The sequence below is a fragment of the Tribolium castaneum genome, chromosome 5 (assembly GCF_031307605.1).
Source record: "Tribolium castaneum strain GA2 chromosome 5, icTriCast1.1, whole genome shotgun sequence".
Classification (NCBI taxonomy): Eukaryota; Metazoa; Arthropoda; class Insecta; order Coleoptera; family Tenebrionidae; genus Tribolium; species Tribolium castaneum.
The window spans coordinates 13,002,720-13,022,926 of record NC_087398.1 but is presented as its reverse complement, the minus strand read 5'-3'; the positions used below and the strand labels follow the sequence as shown (position 1 = coordinate 13,022,926).

The following is a 20,207-nucleotide window of genomic DNA, read 5'->3' as shown; positions in this document are numbered from 1 at the left end:
ATATATTTGTGAAAATTTAAAAAGATAACAGATTTTTTCTATTTGTAATTTTTTAATAAAAGGTGCTCTAATTTACTTAAAATTTAGAAAAAACTATGAGAACCAAAATAAAAGTGTCGAGATATTAGGTTGGAAAGAAAGTTTTCCCCGTTTTTTGATTTTTAGTACAATTAAAAATAAAAGTTATTTGTTTATTTGACATATTTTCGACTATCCATTTTCATCTTGGATAAAACAATAAAATTCCCCTATTATAAAACGCTGTCGCCTTCTGTGTGAAGAAAGCAGCAATGGAGATGGTCGTACTTTTCAAAGTAGCGTCCACCCGAACAACTTGAACAAGTGGTGGTCTGTTAGTGTAATATAAGGGCTAGAAGATGGACAACTTAAAAAGTTCCCAGCCCAGTTCGTTCAGGTTTGCTCGAGGCTGATGTAAATTTTGTGGTTTTTCGTGGTCCTGGTGGAAGAAAACATGAACTGTCTTGACTCCCTGGGCAATTAGATTTTTTTGTACGCGGTCGAGTTGGACACCAAAGACATCCGATGTTACGGTTTGGCCCCGTGGAAGCAGTTCCCAATGCACAATTCCGAATGGCACAAAAAATAACCAAAAAAAAAAAAAATGCTTCTTTTATGTGAAATCTTGGAAATCCCCAGGAAACTTTCTGTACCAACATTTGCAGTTGGTATTGTCTACAGGCTGCCTGTCTAACGTGACACATTAGACTTGCTATTTTTGCATAATGTTTCTGTATGAACTTGTGAAAAATGAGTTTTTCACTTTTTTGATTTTTGGCCAAACCGCGCTTAGTACCTTGAGTTCTCACATTAACAGAAACAATAATCGAAACGTGTGTACTAGACATTAAATTAAAAGCAATAAAATAAGCTTTCAAAAGATATATGTATAACCTGCTATATTTTAAAGGTCTTTTTAATCCTCTGAACATAAAACAAGCAAAACTTTCTTTCCTACCTAATACCTTCGTTCTAATAGAAACCGAATTACTACTCGTACGATGTATATGTAGGGCTATATAGACACAGTCACGATCAAAAAGAATGTCACCCCTACCTACTGGGCCGGATAGCAAAACCCCGACCAAAATCTTTTAGGTCATAAATTTCAACAAACAGATTAGTTCACGTACTGTGCAGCTAGTTTACACAATATCTAGTTGGTTTATAAACCAGACAAACGTACACATTAACCGTATCGTATCGAGAAGTTTTGTAGCTGAGGTTTTAGAGGTGTCCTTCTTTTTGATCGTGACTGTACGTACTGTAGTGCCTGGTAAACACTGAACGACTCGTTTGCACAAAAGTAAAAATAAAAATGAGAATTTTGCAAAATGTTATACAGAAAAGTTGTTTACTTCATGAATTTTATTACGTGGTAAAATTAATACACGTGTTTCAGATACCCCCTGTATAATTCACCTGAAACTTAACGATTTTTGCCCCTCAGTTTTGTTTGTTGGATAATCTAAGAGTCTGAACTCTAGTAGTTATCTTCAGTTACTTTCAAACTTGATGAAATATTGTTTCAGTGAAAAAATTCGATGAATTCGAGAGAAAAGTAACTTTTTCTTAAAAGGATGTGAAATTTTTAAATACCCTTTGGTTGAGAGTTTTACCATATGTAAAACTCAATTATTGTTAATTTGTCATGTGTTTGTGGGCCTTAGTTATTGTTAACACTTGTACTATTTCTTTTAAATATTGTATAGGTAGTAAAAAATTATAAACAGTCATAAGTTGTAATAATTTATTAGAATCGCTTATACATATTTTGTATAGTAAAAAACAAAAATAAACTTTTGTCAGTAAGTATATTAAAACATTTAGTTCTAAAATAACATTAATAACCAGTCCCCTAGTACCTCTGCAGCATAAATTACTTAAAAGACTAAACAAAACATTTTACAACAAAACAGTTTCACAACGAACTTATATACCGTCTCAGTTCTTCTTGCGTATCAAAAATCATAACAGGGAACGGAGAGCCTGGCACCAACTCTCCTGCCCATTTAACCTCCACACGGTAGTCTCCAGGTTCAGTTGGGTCATACTACACAAAATAAAATTACTTTATTAAAAAAAACAAAATTAAATTATACCTTGCACAAAATAGTCCTATCCTTCTGACTCTCCCTCTGCATCTCAACCCTGAACGCCCCCTTGGGCCCCCTCACCCTCACGGTGAGCTGTCCAGCCCCAGCCCCTCTCGTATCGCAAATAAACCGTGACTGGAAAGTGGCCAAAACCCCATGCTCAATTCCAGGACCGTACACTCGCACTTTGCTGGCATCGGGCGCCCCGGCCACCCTCAGAGTGAACGGCGAGCCCGGAACATGCTGACCCGCATATTTAATAGTCAGCGCGTGCTTTCCGGGTTCTTGAGGTTTGACATTTAGGGTGAAAGTGGCATCGCCGTGGTCGTAGAGTTCGCAGTAAGCCACTTTTCTCGGCCCGGTGCAATGAGCTGTTAACTCTCCAGGACCGGCTCGCCTGGTGTCGATCCAGGAGCGAATTTCACGGCCCACCACACCTTGGCGAAGGCCTTCTCCCGAACAGAGCACTTTGGAGGCGTCGGCGCCCCCTTTGGCCTCCACTATGAGGGGGCAGCCTTTGACGGGCCGCCCCGCCCATAACACGGAGAGGAGGTAGTTGCCGGGGGTGGGGATGGTGTAGGTGGCCCGCCAGATTTTTTCCCCAGCGAGGCTGATCATGACAGGGATAGGGAGGTTGCTGTCAGCGGCGTGGAGGGTCACCTCAGGGTTGCCTAAAAATCATTCGCAAAATCAGCAAAACATGTGGAACAAATTAAGGAGTCAATTAGAAGAACGCTAAAGAAATTTTCTCTAAAACTCGTTTTTATTATCAAAAAAATAATTAAATAGTAAATAATAATGAGTAGGTACCTAGTTACTCCATGCCTGTTTGAACGCTCAAAAAAGTATAAATTATCAATCCATTTCAACAAAATGTTTGATATACTCGTATTTTGAGAAAACTATTTCGTAAAAGTTTTGCACAACAACGTTTTTGGAAAAACTAAAATTAAAAACGTCTTTAAGCACTCGAAAAAGACAAAACTAACACCATTTTCGATCCAGTTTTGTGATTTTTTAGGGTAATTTTTTTACAAAATTTTGCTAAATCCTAAAGGGTGTTTACACTCTTGAAGTCGAAATTTTACCTGGTGCACCCTGATACTAAAAGAGTGTAGAAATAGGGTAACTGCGAAAAAACTCATAAAACGGTTACTTTTAAGAATGTTATTTAACTCCAAAGAATTTGTACAAGGTTTGAGGATCACTGGAATAATTTCTCTGTTGAAATAAATTGTAATTTGAAAATCGTCACTTCTGCTTTTAATTTAATTTAGCTCTCTACTTTAGTTTTGACCAAAATTTAAATCCGATAGACCTCGGCTCAAGCAAGTTTGATAGTTGAGGTTTTTTATCAAAAAATGAGTTGGTTGTTACAATTTCTGTTACATATAATGTAATTTTTTTATATAGCGTTTTGTGGCTTTTCTATCACACACATCATCTTCTTTAAGTTTCAATCTCAAGACCATAAACAACCTGTATTAATACTTGCATTTTTAAAGGCTCTGTTAGGTCAAAATATATGTTTATCTCAGATGAAAGCCCGATTTTTTCTAAGAATTTCAGCGAAAACCGCTCATTTGTACGACGACAAATAAGCTCCTAAATGAAGAGAAACGTAAAAAATTATGACGTCACACCGACCCAAGCCGAGCGGCGAACACTTTCGAAAGACGGTTTTCGACAATTATTTTCTATCACATTGACCTAATAAAATCAGATGTAACCTGATATGATCCCAACGACCTCACAGGCTTTAAATGATAAACGTGGTAATATAACTAATATAACTAAAAAGTCATTTTCATTGTTTTAGTCCTTTTCAGTAAAATTTTGCCAAAAATTGTGATTTGATTTCAATAAACAGTCGAAAAAGTCAAAAATTGCTTCATTTTTTGATAATTATGAAACTTTAAAACTAAAGATCAAATGCATTTCCGAATGAAATAGGTTAAAATATCCGAAAAAGCAAAATATTTAGTGTACGTTTAGATTCTATTTGGTTTTTTTGGTTAATTTTTGGAAATTTTGGGTTTCTGGAAAATTTTGTGAAATTCGGTGAAGAGTTCTTCAAGTTTTCAATATATTTTATTTGAGTGTGGAAAAGTGTAACTTGAAACCAAAAACTTTTTTCTGATTTTTTCTATTCATGATGTTTTTTTATTTTCGGCTGTCTCTTGAAAAATCTCACGTGTGGAATGAAAAAAATTCACAAATCCTATTTTTTGCACAAGTACGAGAAGCTATTGCCTTCCTGGCTTATTTAAGACAAAATTCCTCAAAATAATTTTTGGTTAAAAAACGGGTGAAAAAGGAAAAACTATTAAAAAAATTTAATACTAAGTTTAATAACTTTTGGTGGCGTTTTAACAAGATTAAAATGTCAAATAAAGCGAAAATAACACCATTTTCGACATAATTCTGGGATTGTTCGGCGTATTTTTGTTTAAATTTGTCGAAGGCTTCTAATTTCTGAATTGGTGTTTAGGAAAAAGGCACAAATAACACCATTTTCGACCTGAAACGGAATCTGATTGTCTGCAAACATTTATTTGACATTAAAAAAAGCTACTGGCTAAACGTCGGCGGTACTGTAGCCACCCAAAATCTGAATTAAATCGTAATCATAACTTCTTTATTTTTACTTATTTTAGAAAATATAAAAATACAGTACATTTACATTTACTACGAAAACTATAAATGGTATCTATTAACAAAAAAAAATAGGAACTTTCTCATTACAGTTAGGTACTCCTGAATTTCAATAACTTTGCAATCACAAATTCTTTATGAAGAAGTTATCAAAATAATAAGATATTTTGTTGCTGCATTGTTTTATAATTGCAAAGAAAATTATTTATAACAAATTTATAACAAGTGGAGTATTATACAAAAAAAGTTAAAAAAATACGTGTACGCAACGCGGTATTTATAAAAATAAAAAATATCAATGTAAAATAAACATGCAAATCATGGACACACTGATTGTTCCAATTTTGAAAAAAAAGAAACATAAATATTACCTATATCATTGAAAAAACAAAAATATTGGAGCAACGTAATTCTAGAGACAAGAATGTCAAATCTAAATTCGATAGAATAATTCTTTACTCCAAGTAGAGCTTTATTATATGAATGACGAAAGAAAAAAAAATTGAAGTAAATTTCGCAAATTGAATCGTAGAAAATTTACCTTTTTTAACTTGTTTTTGGTAAGTTTTCCCATTTTTTCTATCATGTAATTATCATTTTCATATAAATTATCACGCACTGATATTGTGAGGGTTGACTCTAATTCTTACGTAAATCTGCGATTATTAAACTTATTGTGAGATTGACTTTGAATTTTCTTACTATTTTTATTTTATTAATAAATAAAAATCTTACCTGCGCCGGCTTTTGAGCCATCGATTGTAAAAACAGCCGGCTCTCCACACTGAGCATTGGCAAGCCCCCGGCCTGTCAACACCACTTGATCCCCTGAAGAGATCGCAGTTTTGGGGGCATGTGGCAAGGGAATGTTGGCTAGTCTAATATCAAAATCGTGTTCGCCGGAATTGAAACCTTCCCCGGATATTTCAAATCTGACTCGACTTCCAGACTTTTCTGTATTAACCTTCCGACCAGCAACTTTGCATTCTAGGTTCCCAGGTCCAGCATTTGACAAATCAAACGCTAGTTTCGTTGGTAATTTCAGTCTTCCATTATCGTCCAAAAACTGGTTCCAACCACCAATCAACCGAACTGCATTCGGGTCAACAATTACAGGTCGGAATGGTGACCCCGGTAGCTGAAAATACCATTTCTTCCAACACTACCATTTTGTAATTAAAACTTACATCATTGGGACCAATACTGATAATGATGTCGTAAGTCCCAACCCACTTGGGTGTGTATGACACGAGATATTCCCCAGGTTTGGGGCTTTGTATGTGTGCTTCAATGGTCCCTTCAACAGCTTCGATTTGTACTCTTGGTTGTATGACACTACTGACTGTGAATGAAGTCCTTTCGCCCACTTGCCCACTTTCTAGACCTCTCCCGACAGCTCTAGGAGGTGGTGTAGGGCCAATAGGACCCACACCAAGGGCCAAAGGTGAGCCTTTCACAGACACTCCTCCGTATGTAATACTGACTTGGTAAAGTCCAGCCATGGTCGGTAAAAATGAAATTTGTTTTAAATTGTCTTCAAGGAGGTGCTCTTGCGTTGCCATTGTTTGGCCAATCGGGTTCGTTACTTGGACTTCCAAGTCGGCATCGCCAGAATTCTTAGTTGTAACTACAGGAACAGCATAAATTGTAGAACAAAAATTGTAACTCAAGTCTTATCCCCACACCCCAAAAAAAACTTTTTCTATTTTACAAAAAATTTTATTATACTATATCTTGACCAATTTGTAAATAATGGTGTGTTTTTTCACTTTTACTTAGTTAACTATTACAATAATTTAACGACAACGATTTTTGCCCATACGTGAAATTTGAAGAAAAGCATTAAAGTACCTAATTTAAATTTTCGTATCTTTTTTATTTGCATTTTGATATTGGAGCAAGTTTTTACCTTGACAAAAGAGCTCCATCAGGGTGGTGGTTACGCAATGTTTATGTCAGTGCTCTAAAATTGGCGCGTGAACATTGTTGAATCTGCAGATGTTAGAAATTTGTTATGAAATGGAACTGAAGATGGGACCATTGGTTAGTTATTATTACGGTCTTGGGTCGTTTTGTGTTGGAGATTTATTTCTAAACCAAGTACTCGAACTACGTTTGTTAAAAGTTATACCGACACCAACTGGGAATATTTATGTTTAAACTTATAACAACTTCGTCCCCATCCTAGCTTAGAAAAAATTTAGATTAAAAGAAAAAGCATCCATAATGTCAACATTCGTTATCATACCAAAACTTCTTTGGCTTAAATAAATTTCGTATACCTTACAAACATTTCTTGTTCTCACATGGTTAACTGTTAATTACGATTTTCATCAAATACATGCTGCATTTTCATTGTGATTCTTTTATAATTTTTTTAATTTATAGTTTTTTCATTAGTTACTTAAATATCAAGTTTATCCACTTTTTATGTTCTCTGTAGTTGTTTATTTTCTCTTTTGTTTAATTCCATATTTTATATTATATATATGTTTCATTTGTGGTAGACCAAAAAAGGCCTTTAATTATCGTTAAATAATTCATATTCATTATAAATTATCGATGAAAGAACCAAACCAAGGGTTTGACTTTTTACGTTTTTAAAACTTCCCACGAGACCACCAGTAAAAGTTGTAGTTACTTGCACCAGGAACGTATCCATCTCAAAACAAAGGGTGAGGCAGTTTTCAAAATTTAAGATATTAATAATACGAGTTCGAAAATACAAGCTAAGAACTTCAATTCAAAATTTTATCTACAGCCAGTCTATTATTAAATCATAATGTTGCTACTAGGAGACGTATAATGATATCCTTAAAACCTATAGGTCTTATGAAAACACCATAAGACCCGCAACGAAATTAAACTGTGTTTCTTACATATAGCTTTATAATAATTGAAAAAATATGGTTGGTTTCTTCTTTATTCGATGTCGAGCACAGATTTACTGTAGGTAATCAAAGCTGGAATTAATGCAGTATTTCTATGTATTTCTGCAGTATTTAAAAATTATTTTGAGAAGCGTCAGTTCAATACGTCAAATAAAAATTTTGAAAAATAATTTGAAAATATTGATTTAGTCTCGGATTTAGTCTATATTGCCTGGCTGTGGAAAAAACGATGTATTGCTTAAGTAAACGTTTAAACCTTTGCGCGGATAAAACTCATTGTTCTTATATAATAAATAACTATTTTTTTGTTGAAACATTTTAATTTAAAACACGTTGCTTTGGGAACCGTGTATCTAAATAGTGAAAACACGTTGCTATGGGTAACGTGTTTTAAAATAGTGTTTATAAACTAGAATTCGGATATTAAAAAGTAGGCTTAAAACATTACCAACAAAAAAATATCTTAACAAAATTAACATGAACTGATTTAAAAATTATATATTATGACAAAAATTGTTTGAGCCCTTTTACACGAGATATGGATCTTCAAATTTAGATTTTTAGTTTCGGTCTTTGGCACTTCAGATCAAATTTTTTAAAATTATGTAACGAAAATAACAAATCTTAACAACATTACAGATATCTGTTAATAATACATTACTAATTCTTCTCTTATGGTATTCCAAACATTTAATAAACTCGCAAATTAAGCACTAAATTAAACTTGACATCATTAGTGAAAGTCCCTTATCAATCATACGAGTTAAGCCGACATTTTTTAATTACCCTGTATGTATTATGAGATTATCACTTCTCATTGGAAGAATGATGCCGCGAGAGTATCTTTACTTCTTTTTTTCATCCAAAATGTTTTTTAGAAATTTGAATGTATTTTTTTTATTTTAAACATATTCAAAGTTGTAAAGCGGGGCAGCTGGTCTACCGTGCCCCACCCTAGATGTTACTACCCACATATGAGAACAAATGTAAAATCATGGAAACATTTTGTGATGATAAAAAATCTAGAAAAATTAGAGCATGGAGATCAGACAGACTTCAGAATGTAATATGACAAGTGCGAGAGATCTTTTGTCTTTTTGCTATTAATAATTATTAATAACCAGTGTTCACCATTGCCGCTCCGAAGCAGTTTCAAAAGTCCAGCTTAGACATGAAATTTAAGTTTTGATTTATTTAATTTTTTTGCTCCTTCATCAACTGACTATGACAACCATGCTTTTTTTCGGTTAATGTATTACGATAAAATTATGATCTCTATTGTTAATCGTCGAATTTGTTCAATTTATTAAAACATGAATTTAAGAATTTAACATAACTTGGTTGGGATGAGTTGGGATTTTGATTGCGGTTTTGAAATTTGAATTTAATTTAATTACTTTAATTTAATATAATTTAAATTCGGTAATAATGAAAGTTGTGCATTTTTACATCTTTACTCTCATAACCATTCCCTAAATAAATTTTAGTTTTAAGCCTTATCTAATCATAATCAGTAATCATTTTAACATAAAAACGTTGACTTTTTCTGTAGGTAAGTATGTAGGAACAATATTTGTTAGGAACATTTTTATATCTTTGAAATTCATTTCAGAATGTTATTGAATTATTGTTAATGTCACAAGTATCATTTTGAAAGAAACCTTGAAGTTTATGCAGTTTATAAAAGTATTGTCCAGAAAACGTAATCATTTTACATAACTTTCCTCTATGTTACCTTTAACAGATTCATATTTGTTACTTTTTTTTTATTTTATATTAGTATAGAAATTGTTAAAATTATTGTGACTGCAACTCCTCTTCTGAAATACGTTGACCCCGCAACATGGCCGGGGATATCCTACGCACAAATGAATAATGTTCTCTGTAGTTAAGTACCTGCTCTACCAAAATAGAAATTGAATTAAAACAATTCAAAACTCAAATTGCTCATCTTTTCTTTCGGTAGTTTAAGAAGTGATTGAGGCTAAGACTTGAAAAACCTGGTACGTAATCAGAAACTGGTAATAATAACTTACCATTAAAAGACACTCGTTCCCCAACATTCCCTTGAATGTGCGGAATATCCACAACCCTAACATTATCCGGATCAAACGCCTGGCAATGAAACGGACTTCCACTGACCGGCTTCGACTGATGCAACACTTCAATTTTGTGTCCCCCAATATCTCTGGCCGTATACTCAGCTTGCAACTTCCCAGTCTTTGTTTGGTAACACCTGACAGGCACAGCCGACCCTCCCGGCCCGCTAATAACCACATCAAACTCCCTTGCACTCCTGCCAAGAGTATCAATATGAAACGAAGTGACCTTCCCGACCCTGGCTTGATACAAGCCCAGTCCTCCCGCCCAAGGCTCATTCCCCGGCCCTTTCACGAGCACCTCCAAGACCCCAAATTTGGGCACATTGTTGTAAAAGAGAGTAACGCGGTGTGGGGCCGCATGAATGGGGTGAAAAACGATTTCCCACATGTTGGGGTTGGTGGGGCTTTGGCGCACACTGTGGGCAACGTCTTTGTTGGCAATTTTCACAGATGCGGTCAGTTTTCCCGGCCCACCTTTGTTCATATTGATGCCAACGACGGCCGGGCGGTGGCATAGGGCTTCAGGTGCGTTAATAATATCAATTTTGGAAGTGTCGAACACGTGGAGGGTTCGTGTTGCGATGATTTCATGGCCGCGGTAAATTTGTACTCGATAGGTCCCTGTCTGAGTCAAGCTAAACTCAGCTTTGGAGTTGTTGACCAAATATTTGACGTGGTGGTTGTTATTATCGGTGATTTCGAGCTTGTGTTGGTCGCTTGGTAGGTCAATGTAGGAAATGGTACCGATTTGGACGTACTGAGTTGCTTCAATAACTGAACAATGGAACGGACTTCCAACAACAGACATGTCGTTGAAAGTTATATTAACATAGTGATCTTCAGCAGTTTGGGGTACGAAAGTAACATCGTACAACCCCCGAGCGCATGCCACCACCTCCGCTTTGATGGTGGTGTGCTGGGTGGACACCACCAGCTCCAGAGTACCCTCCCCAGCTTGGGCAGCGTCCACACTGAACGTTACAGGCTTTCCGACCTCAGCCGTAGCTAAATCGTTGTTCAAACTCAAATCGTTTAAAATTCTGTTGAGATTGTCATTTTTGCGTCCGGGTAATCCCGAAACTATGACTTTATTGACATCATAGACGTTGCAGCTGAAGGGTGAGCCAATCACGTGTTGGTCGTTGATCAAAATGGCTACCGAATGGCGGCCGACTACTTCCGGTGTGAAACGGGCAATGTAAGTATCACCGCTGTGGCTTACTTTCGTTGGGATTATTTTGCCACTGGGTGCGGTTGTAACAATTTGGGGTTCGCCGGTTGGTACCCCTTCGATTTTTATTTCAGCGGTGTGGCCAACTGCGGCCAGTTCGATACCTGAACCGGAAACGGGGACGCGAGGTTGGGTGTTGCCAGGACTCACTTTGCAGCTGAAGGGGGATCCCGGAACGGGCTGTCCGTTAAATCTAGAAGTTCATTGTTATTTATTTTCAGAAAGAATCTATACATAACAGTGAAGATTTTATTTTATTTTTTATTGGCGTTTCTATGGAACTGTTGGCAATGCAATTGACATGATGGATTTTTTAAAACTGAACATACTATAATTCAATTTTATTATCAATAGTGTTATGTGTGTTATGAAATGTTCAACAAAATAAACTCTTTCTCTTTATAATACAGAAGATCCAAGAACTCTAGTAATATGTTGATATATTTTTTTTTAAACTGAACCTAGAATTAACAGTCTTATGTGATATTTAGTAAAATAAAACTTCATTGTATACAATTGTACGCCCTCACTGACTGACTGACTGACTGACTGACTGACTCCTATCAACTTCTCCAGATGGTTCATTACAATTGTTTTACAATTTTCTAGACTCTACTGGCAATTGTTTTATACACACTTCATTTTTTTTAGATTCTACTCCGTGTCTTTTCAAAAATTTTTTTTCAATTTCGTTTAAAATGTTTAAAGCTTAAAATTCTTAAGCTTCTTCTCAGAATCCGACCTTTTTAGTAATGCATTTTATTTTCAGCGAGCTGCTGACTTAAAGATGCTAAGTCTCGAAAATAAGGCAATTCAAACCTAAATCGACAATTGTTATTTTAGGCAAAAACTGTAGATTTATGAGAAATTGCTGAAGTTTTATTTCGGCAAAATCTGCTTCTTTAAGGAAGTTTTGGGCTTAAAAGTGTGCAAATACAGCTCAGGAATAGTTAAAATAACGTTAATTTCAAACTAAAACAACGATTTTTGTTACGCCAATACTGATTAACTTTTACTGAAGTATTAAACTCAAAAAGAAGCTAAATCTATCGAAAAAACTACGATGTAGGTCAGTTTTTCACTTTAATTCATTATAAAAGGTTGATTGTTGCCTTTATTCGAAGTTTTAGGTAAGCTTTTAGCGCAAAAACGTATTAAATCAATGAAAAATCACTGAAATAGCGTAATTCTGACTAAGGGGCGTTCTCAGAAATCAATTTTAGTTATTCAATTAACAAGTTTCAAGTTTCAACTAAGCTGATCAAGTTTTTAAGTTTTTAAAATGATTTTCATTCAAGTCTTGGGAATCAACTTTAATTGAACAACTAAAATCTATAGAAACTTGAAATTTTTACGAAAGATAGCTTTTATAGCGTAAACATCCACTAAGAAAGGATTTTTAAAAAATCACCCTCTAATAAGAGGGTTAAATGAGGCGTTAAAATTTGATTAAAAATTTGTCAATTTTAAAATGTTATTAAAGTTATATCCATAAAAATTGGTACATCGGTTTTTTCGGTACTTTCAGTTACAAATGAAAAGACTATGTTTCAGGATTTAAAAAAATCAACCCCCAACACGGTTAAATGAGAGTATGAAAAACTGACATTATATCCATGAAAATTGGTATTTGGTGTTTAAGTAAAAAATGAAGAAAAACGTGTTTCAAGATTTTCAAAAATCAACCAAAAGGGATTGAAAAGAATGATGAAATTTGTATGAACATTGTAATTTTTAAAGTTACATCCATGAAAACTGGCATTTAGACTTTCGGTAAAAAAAATGAAAAAACACGCGTTTTAATTTTTTTTTTGGAAATTCCACCCCCGAAGAAATTAAGCAGGGGGTAGAATTTGTATAAAAATTCATATTTTTTAGTTCATCCTGTTAGCGCCTCTTTTCATTTAGGGGTTTTTGTAATCTTTACTAAGAGATAAGAGTAGTAGTAGTAGTCGAGAAGCGATCGGGTGGCAGCCACACGCCGCATTTTACAGTGCATTTATTAATCGTTAATTTAATTGTGCCGTACCGTCAAGGTTCTCTTTTTTTTCCTATTCTTCCTCTTTCCTTACTTCTTCCTTCTTACATCGATCTGCACTTTGACGGACCACTCGGTAAGTTTTTTTTTTTGTGTTGTTTTAAATAGCCTTTCTTTTACGCATTAACATTTGGTCCTTCGAGCCACCGGATCTTCGTTTAGTTAAATCTAGAGCATTGGTATCGCTACTTTTGGAACGCGTTGTTGCAAAAACCCTTCGCTTATCGAGTTATCGCTTTAGCTTATCTCTTGTCGCTGTTGCTCGCATACGTCCTCGCTTATTAGAAATTCGTTTAAATTTATCATGGCTCCAACTAAAGAGAATGAATTAAAGTCTCTTCAAGGCAAGCGTCAATCACTTTTTTTGAGAATTCAGCGTTTATATAACGACTCTAGAAACCTGGATGATGAGACGGTTTGCAAAAACTTTAAAATTAGATATAATACACTAGAAGAAACGCGCCGATTGTTTAGTAATTGCATTGATTCGATAAATTTATTAAGTTTAGAACTCGACTCTGACTATACGCCTAGCTTTGCTGAGTTGGAGGCGGTGGACGAATTATATTGTCACATTGTAGAAGCAGCAAAAAAGGTTTTTACAAAAACTGAAAATTTGCTCAAGCCGGTGAAAGCTATAGCAAAATTGCCCAAGATCGAATTGATGGAATTTTCAGGGGAAATGTCCGATTGGCCAATTTTTTATGACACGTTTAGAACTTTAATACACGAAAATCCCGATTTAGACGATATTACTAGAATGCATTACTTATTGGGAAAATTGACGGGTAAAGCTTTGCTGGTTTGCTCTGGAATACAACCAACAGGAGCAAATTATCCCATCTTATGGAAAGCGCTCGTAGAAAAATATGATGATAAACGTCTTCTGGCTAATGCTTATTTGTCGCAAATTCTTGACTTTAGACCTTTACAAAATGAATCGGTAGTTTGTTTAAATACATTTTTGGAAAAGTTTGATACAGCGGTGAACGCTTTGAAACAATTAGACATAGAAAATCTTTCGGACTTTATTATAAGTTCAATCGCACTTTCAAAATTAGATGGTCAAACTCGTAGACATTTTGAGCTGTCACAGAAAAAATCTGAAATTCCTTTGTACAAGGAAATTGTTGACTTTGTAAAGGATCACACAAAAATCTTAGCTTGTACTTTGAAATCAACTGCTACAACAGCCAATCGAACGAACTATAGCGCTCCTTTCAGTAAACCTAGTAGAACCCATTCGCTTGTTGTTAGTAATCGCGCATCGAATAATATTTGTCCAATTTGTAACGAGGCTTCTCATTTAGTTTATCAGTGTGCGAAGCTTTTAAAGTTAGGTCCCTTGGAAAGATATCAATTAGTCAAAGATAAAGCTTTATGTTTAAATTGCCTTAGTCCGAAACATAAAATAATCGCTTGTAAATCGACAACCACTTGTAGTTTGTGTCGAAAAAGACATCATTCTCTGCTTCATTTTGATAAACCGCACATTGAGACATCAGAACAGCCTGCTAAAAAGGATTTGGTTTCAATTAGTGACGTTAATAGTACTTCCCGCGAGCCCCATAGTTTTTGTGTCGCTTCAAATACTAGCTTTAAATCATCTAGATATAGTAACACTTTGCTTGCTACCGCAATAGTAGAAATATTCGCTCCAAATTCGAAAAAGAAATTAGTTAGACTTTTAGTAGACCCCGCTAGTCAATCGCATTTTATTACTACAAATTGTTGTACCCGCTTAAATTTGCCAATTAGAAAAATTAACGCTTCTGTTAAAGGCATAGGTGCCATCACGCATCCTATAAAAGGAAAAATAGATACGGTCATTGCTTCTCGCTTTAATTCAGATTATAGATACAAGTTCGAGGCTTTAGTTATCGATCAAATTATTGACAATTTGCCAGATCGAAATATTCCGCAATCATCTATAGAAAATTTGCTTAATCTTCCGCTAGCCGACGAGAAATTTTTTGAGTCGGGGGAAATCGATGGAATAATTAGTGGTAAATTGTTCCCGCAAATATTAGGCCCGAACAAAGTAGAAGGTTCACTTGGAAGCCCAATCGCTTTAGAAACTACACTAGGATACATAGTTATGGGCGAAATACCACATGTAGCCGCGAATTGTGAAACACATTCATTTTGTTTGATTGAGGAACCACCTCTAGATAAAGCACTTGAAAAATTTTGGTCAATGGAAGAGGTTCCCAGTCCCAGTGTTTCATTGAATAAAGATGACGCAAAATGTGAAGAACTTTTCGTTTCTACGGTTAAACGCGAACCGTCCGGAAAATACATAGTCTCGCTTCCTTTTAAAGAATTTCCTCCTAATTTGGGTAGTTCATTTCAAAACGCTTTTCGAAGATATCTAGCTTTAGAAAGAAAATTTCGCTCAATGCCAGCATTTCATCAAAGTTATTGCGATGCAATACAAGACTTCATCGAGCAAGGTCACATGTCTTTAGTAGAGCCACATAGATTGAATAGCGAATCTTCATTTTACATTCCGCATCATGCTATTTTTAAGGAAAGTACTAGTACTCCACTGAGAGTTGTGTTTGATGCTAGCGCCAAAGGTAGTAATTCGCTTTCTTTGAACGATGTTTTATATACTGGTGAAAAATTACAAACCGATATAGTTTCTTTGCTACTGAATTTTAGACTATTTGCTGTAGCCATGACCGCTGACGTACGTCAGATGTATAGACAAATTTGGCTTAATCCCGATCATCGATGCTTTCAAAGAATTCTCTGGCGATTTTCGATTAATGAACCTCTCCAAACATACGAAATCAATGTAGTCTCTTTTGGAGTCAAAGCCTCGCCATTTTTAGCTCTTCGTACAGTTAAGCAACTTGCCTCGGACGAATCTAGAAATTTTCAGTTAGCTTCAGGAATTGTAAATAGAGATACATACATGGACGATGTTGTAACTAGTGTTCCTACCAGTGAAGAAGCTATTGCGTTGTATCGCGATTTAATTGGTTTGTTTAGGGCCGGGGGGTTTAGCTTAACCAAATGGACAACAAACTCTAATGAATTATTGTCAGAAATTTTAGAATCGGAACGCTGCTTTCAGCCCGTTGAATTTAGCAATGATTCCTTGAAGGTCTTAGGTTTTCAGTGGCATCCGCAAACCGACTTGCTTGGTTTTAAAATTAGTGTTCCTGACATAGAATGTACGAAACGGAATATTTTGTCAATAATTGCTCGCATTTGGGATCCTTTAGGATTGTTGGCTCCCGTTACCTTATATGCAAAATTATTGATTCGGGAAATTTGGGTTCAAAAACTTGGTTGGGACGATCCTGTATCGGCTGATATACAAAAAATTTGGAGTCTTTTAAAAGGAGAGTTGCATCTTTTGGAAAACTTTGAAATTCCGCGTCATTTAGGAACTTGTAGTAATTTACCTGTGACAATTGTTGGATTTGCAGACGCATCAGAAAAGGGTTATGGAGCGGTAGTGTATGTAAAAGTTCCAGAAAAGGTACCTACTGTTAGAATCATTTGTGCTAGATCAAAAGTTGCTCCGTTAAAGTCACTTTCGATACCCAGATTAGAGCTTTGTGCTGCGCTTCTTTTAGCTAGACTGATCCATTTTGTAGAAAGCACTTTCCAATCGCGATTAATTATAGAAAACATTGTTGCTCTGACTGATTCTTCGGTCGTACTTAACTGGATAAACGCATCTCCTCATCGTTGGCACACTTTTGTAGCAAATCGCGTGGCAAAAATTCAAGAATTAGTGCCGTCGGTTAATTGGTATCATGTCGATGGGAAGGAAAACCCAGCCGACCCAATTTCTAGGGGTCTAACACCGGCGCACCTTTTAAACCACCCGATTTGGCTAACTGGTCCTAGTTGGTTATTTATGGACGAACAGTTATGGCCTATTAACTCTTCAACTAATACAGACGAACCTCCACTCGAAGAGAAACCGATAGTTCTCGTCACTTTCTCACGTTGTGTCAACCCTTTACGACAACTTATAGATAGATCGTCTTCGTATAGTAAATTGCGCAATGCAGTTGTATATGTTCTCAGATTTCTTAAGTTATTGCCAAAAGGAAATCCTATTACACTCAAAGACTTAGAAACCGCTGAATTAACGCTAGTTAGACTTGTCCAAAGAGAACATTTTGCTTCAGATTTAGCTTTGTTAGAGCAAAATAAACCTTGTTCGCCTAAAATTCGTTCCTTATGTCCGTTTCTTAAAGATGGAGTTATTAGAGTAGGAGGACGTCTATCAAACTCAAATTTAGAATATGATCAGCAGCATCCGTTTTTGCTGCCCAAAAAAGACCACTTGGTGGATCTCTTAATAGACTATTTTCACCAACGTAATTTACATACTGGTCCGCATCTTACACTGTCGTTGTTGCGTCAGAAATTTTGGATTCTAGCTGCACGAAATGTTGTTAGACATCGCATTCGCAACTGTAATTATTGCTTTAAATTTCGTCCTCGCGCAACTTTCCCATGTATGGCGGATTTGCCCGCTCCTAGAATTACAGAAGCGAAACCATTTTTGCACAGTGGTGTAGATTATGCCGGACCTTTCTATATCACTCTGACTCGTCGTAGAGGTGTAAAAAGCCAGAAAGCTTATTTATGCTTATTTATTTGTTTAGTTACCAAAGCCTTACATCTAGAAGTGGCTTCTGACCTATCCACTGCGACTTTTATTAATGCCTTTAAACGTTTTTTATCCCGTCGTGGTCCATGCTCGGTTTTGTATTCCGATTGTGGTACAAATTTTATTGGAGCTAAAACTGCCCTAGACGATTTGTCAAAATTTGTGACCTCACAAGAGTATCATTCTAGTATTGATGATGAATTGATAAAACGAAATGTAGTATGGAAATTTAATCCTCCAGCAGCACCTCACTTTGGAGGAATCTGGGAGGCAAACATTAAAAGTGTGAAGTCTCATTTAACTAAAGTTATTGGCACCCAAATTTTGACTTATGAAGAATTTACGACGGTTATTACTCAAATAGAGGCTTTATTAAATTCTCGACCATTGTGTACGCTCAGCTCGGATCCTAACGAGCCGTTAGCTTTGACGCCTGCTCATTTTTTGACAGGGACGCCCCTTCAATCGCTACCAATTCAAAATTTAGACATGTCGACTAATTTAGTAACCCGAAAAGAACTGCTCGATCAAATTTTGCAAACGTATTGGAAACGATGGCACGTGGAATATCTACATAATTTGCAAGTTCGTCAAAAATGGAATAAGCCATCTTCTCCAATAAAGGTCGGTACGGTCGTAGTTTTGCGGACGGATAACACCCCACCGTTGCATTGGCCATTAGGGGTCGTTCAAGAGGTCTTTCCTGGCAAGGATGGGATAGTTCGCGTCGCCAGCGTCAAAACTCCCAATGGTCTTTATAAACGACCTATAGTTCGTCTATGTCCCCTTCCAAATCAGTGATCGTTTTGATCCTATAATTTTGTTTTTAGTTATTTGTTCTTTGGGTGGATGCAATTACTTGCAGTTTAATTTAATTTAATATTTATTATTATTATGCGGAAGGGAACTTATCTTTCTTTTCTTTAGTTGATAATTTGGTTTTAGTTAACTTCATTCCTTAACGGTCGGGGGGAATGTTAGCGCCTCTTTTCATTTAGGGGTTTTTGTAATCTTTACTAAGAGATAAGAGTAGTAGTAGTAGTCGAGAAGCGATCGGGTGGCAGCCACACGCCGCATTTTACAGTGCATTTATTAATCGTTAATTTAATTGTGCCGTACCGTCAAGGTTCTCTTTTTTTTCCTATTCTTCCTCTTTCCTTACTTCTTCCTTCTTACATCGATCTGCACTTTGACGGACCACTCGGTAAGTTTTTTTTTTTGTGTTGTTTTAAATAGCCTTTCTTTTACGCATTAACACATCCTCACGTTAATTATCAAACCCCGTAACTGCAAAAACACAAGTTTTACAAAAAATTTAAAATACATTTAAAAAAATTTACACAAGATACAATCTTTTAAAATATTTGTGGTATGTAAATACTTATCCAAACATTGACAATAAGCTTCAGTAATAATTTGTTTTCTTTTGTACTTCATTTTTAAATTTTTTTTGGAATATAAATGAATAAATAAACAAATAAATAAATAAATAGAGAGATACGAGTATCTTCAACAAGTTGAAATATATTTCCGCAGCCGAGTGCAGCAGTTACAAGGTAATAAATGACGTGATATTGTGCTGTGTAGAACTAATGGAGTAAAAAGGTTTGCTATCCTGGTAATAGTAGTCATAGTACGAGTATTAAAATAATATGTGCAGTCACTATGTTGTCACCATTGTGTGCAGTATTTTTTTTTTGGTTGAACAATTTTTAAACAAAAGTGGAGTTACGAGGTTTGGTAATTTGAGTGATATATTATCTACGCAAATTGGTAGTTGGGCTTATTAGGCCTTTATACGAATTTTAAAAATTCCACCCCCAAGGGGGGTTCAATATAAAAGTCCATCATTTTTGAACCTATATCCATGAAAGAAAAAAGGAGTGTTTCAAATATGTTCCGCCCCCAAGGGGATTAAATAAAAAAGTTATAGCCCATAAGAATTGATATTTGGGCATTCGACTAAAAATGAAGAAACATAAACTTCAGAATTTTTGGAAATTACACCCGCAAGGGAGTCAGGAAAGAAATTAAAATTTGTTAGCAATTATCAAAACAAACGAAAGTAGCTTGCATTCATATTGGGTTACGATTTTAAAGTTCACAATGAAATTACGTTTTGTTACTAAGTTTTGCTTTGTTTTTCTGCATTTCAATATAGTTAACAAACTTACCTAACGCTTAGTGTGTGTGTTGCGGCCTCAGTCGGTTTAAAATTAACTTTAAACCTGGCATTTCCTTCACTCTGCACAAAATTCGGGACGTTTCTACCACCCACAGCAACGATAATTTCCAAATTGCCAGCACCGGCTTGTGATGCATTAATACTAAAAGAGACAGGTTTTCCCACAACACCGTCTGTGATATCCGTTACAGTGACTCTATTAGCGTCATAGGCCTTAATTAAAAAGGGGCTCCCCTCAATGTGGCCGGTGGGAAGCCTTACTTCCACACTGTGGTCACCCACATCGATCGGAGTGAAAGAAATATCGAATTTACCCGGAGAACCAGCTTGCGGTGTAATCTATAACAAA

General features: G+C 35.6%; 1 protein-coding gene and 1 long non-coding RNA gene across 2 annotated transcripts in view; both read right to left on the bottom strand.

Annotated features, from left to right (window-relative positions):
• Positions 1 to 1,754: 1,754 nt before the first annotated feature.
• jbug (jitterbug) overlaps positions 1,755 to 20,207 on the bottom strand; it is a 52,471-nt gene continuing 34,018 nt past the window's right edge. The window contains exons 14-19 of the mRNA XM_008192919.3: positions 19,848 to 20,197; positions 9,697 to 11,186; positions 5,957 to 6,396; positions 5,505 to 5,907; positions 2,121 to 2,785; positions 1,755 to 2,071 (exon numbers count right to left, since the gene is read on the bottom strand). Coding sequence (XP_008191141.1) covers positions 1,940 to 2,071; positions 2,121 to 2,785; positions 5,505 to 5,907; positions 5,957 to 6,396; positions 9,697 to 11,186; positions 19,848 to 20,197 — 3,480 coding nt within the window. The 3' untranslated portion in view covers positions 1,755 to 1,939. The remainder of the gene's footprint in view (positions 2,072 to 2,120; positions 2,786 to 5,504; positions 5,908 to 5,956; positions 6,397 to 9,696; positions 11,187 to 19,847; positions 20,198 to 20,207) is intronic.
• LOC135266402 (uncharacterized) lies at positions 15,623 to 19,814 on the bottom strand. The gene is made up of 2 exons (XR_010334443.1): positions 15,952 to 19,814; positions 15,623 to 15,904 (listed from the first exon to the last, which is right to left on the bottom strand). It is a non-coding gene; the product is annotated as an uncharacterized LOC135266402 (long non-coding RNA).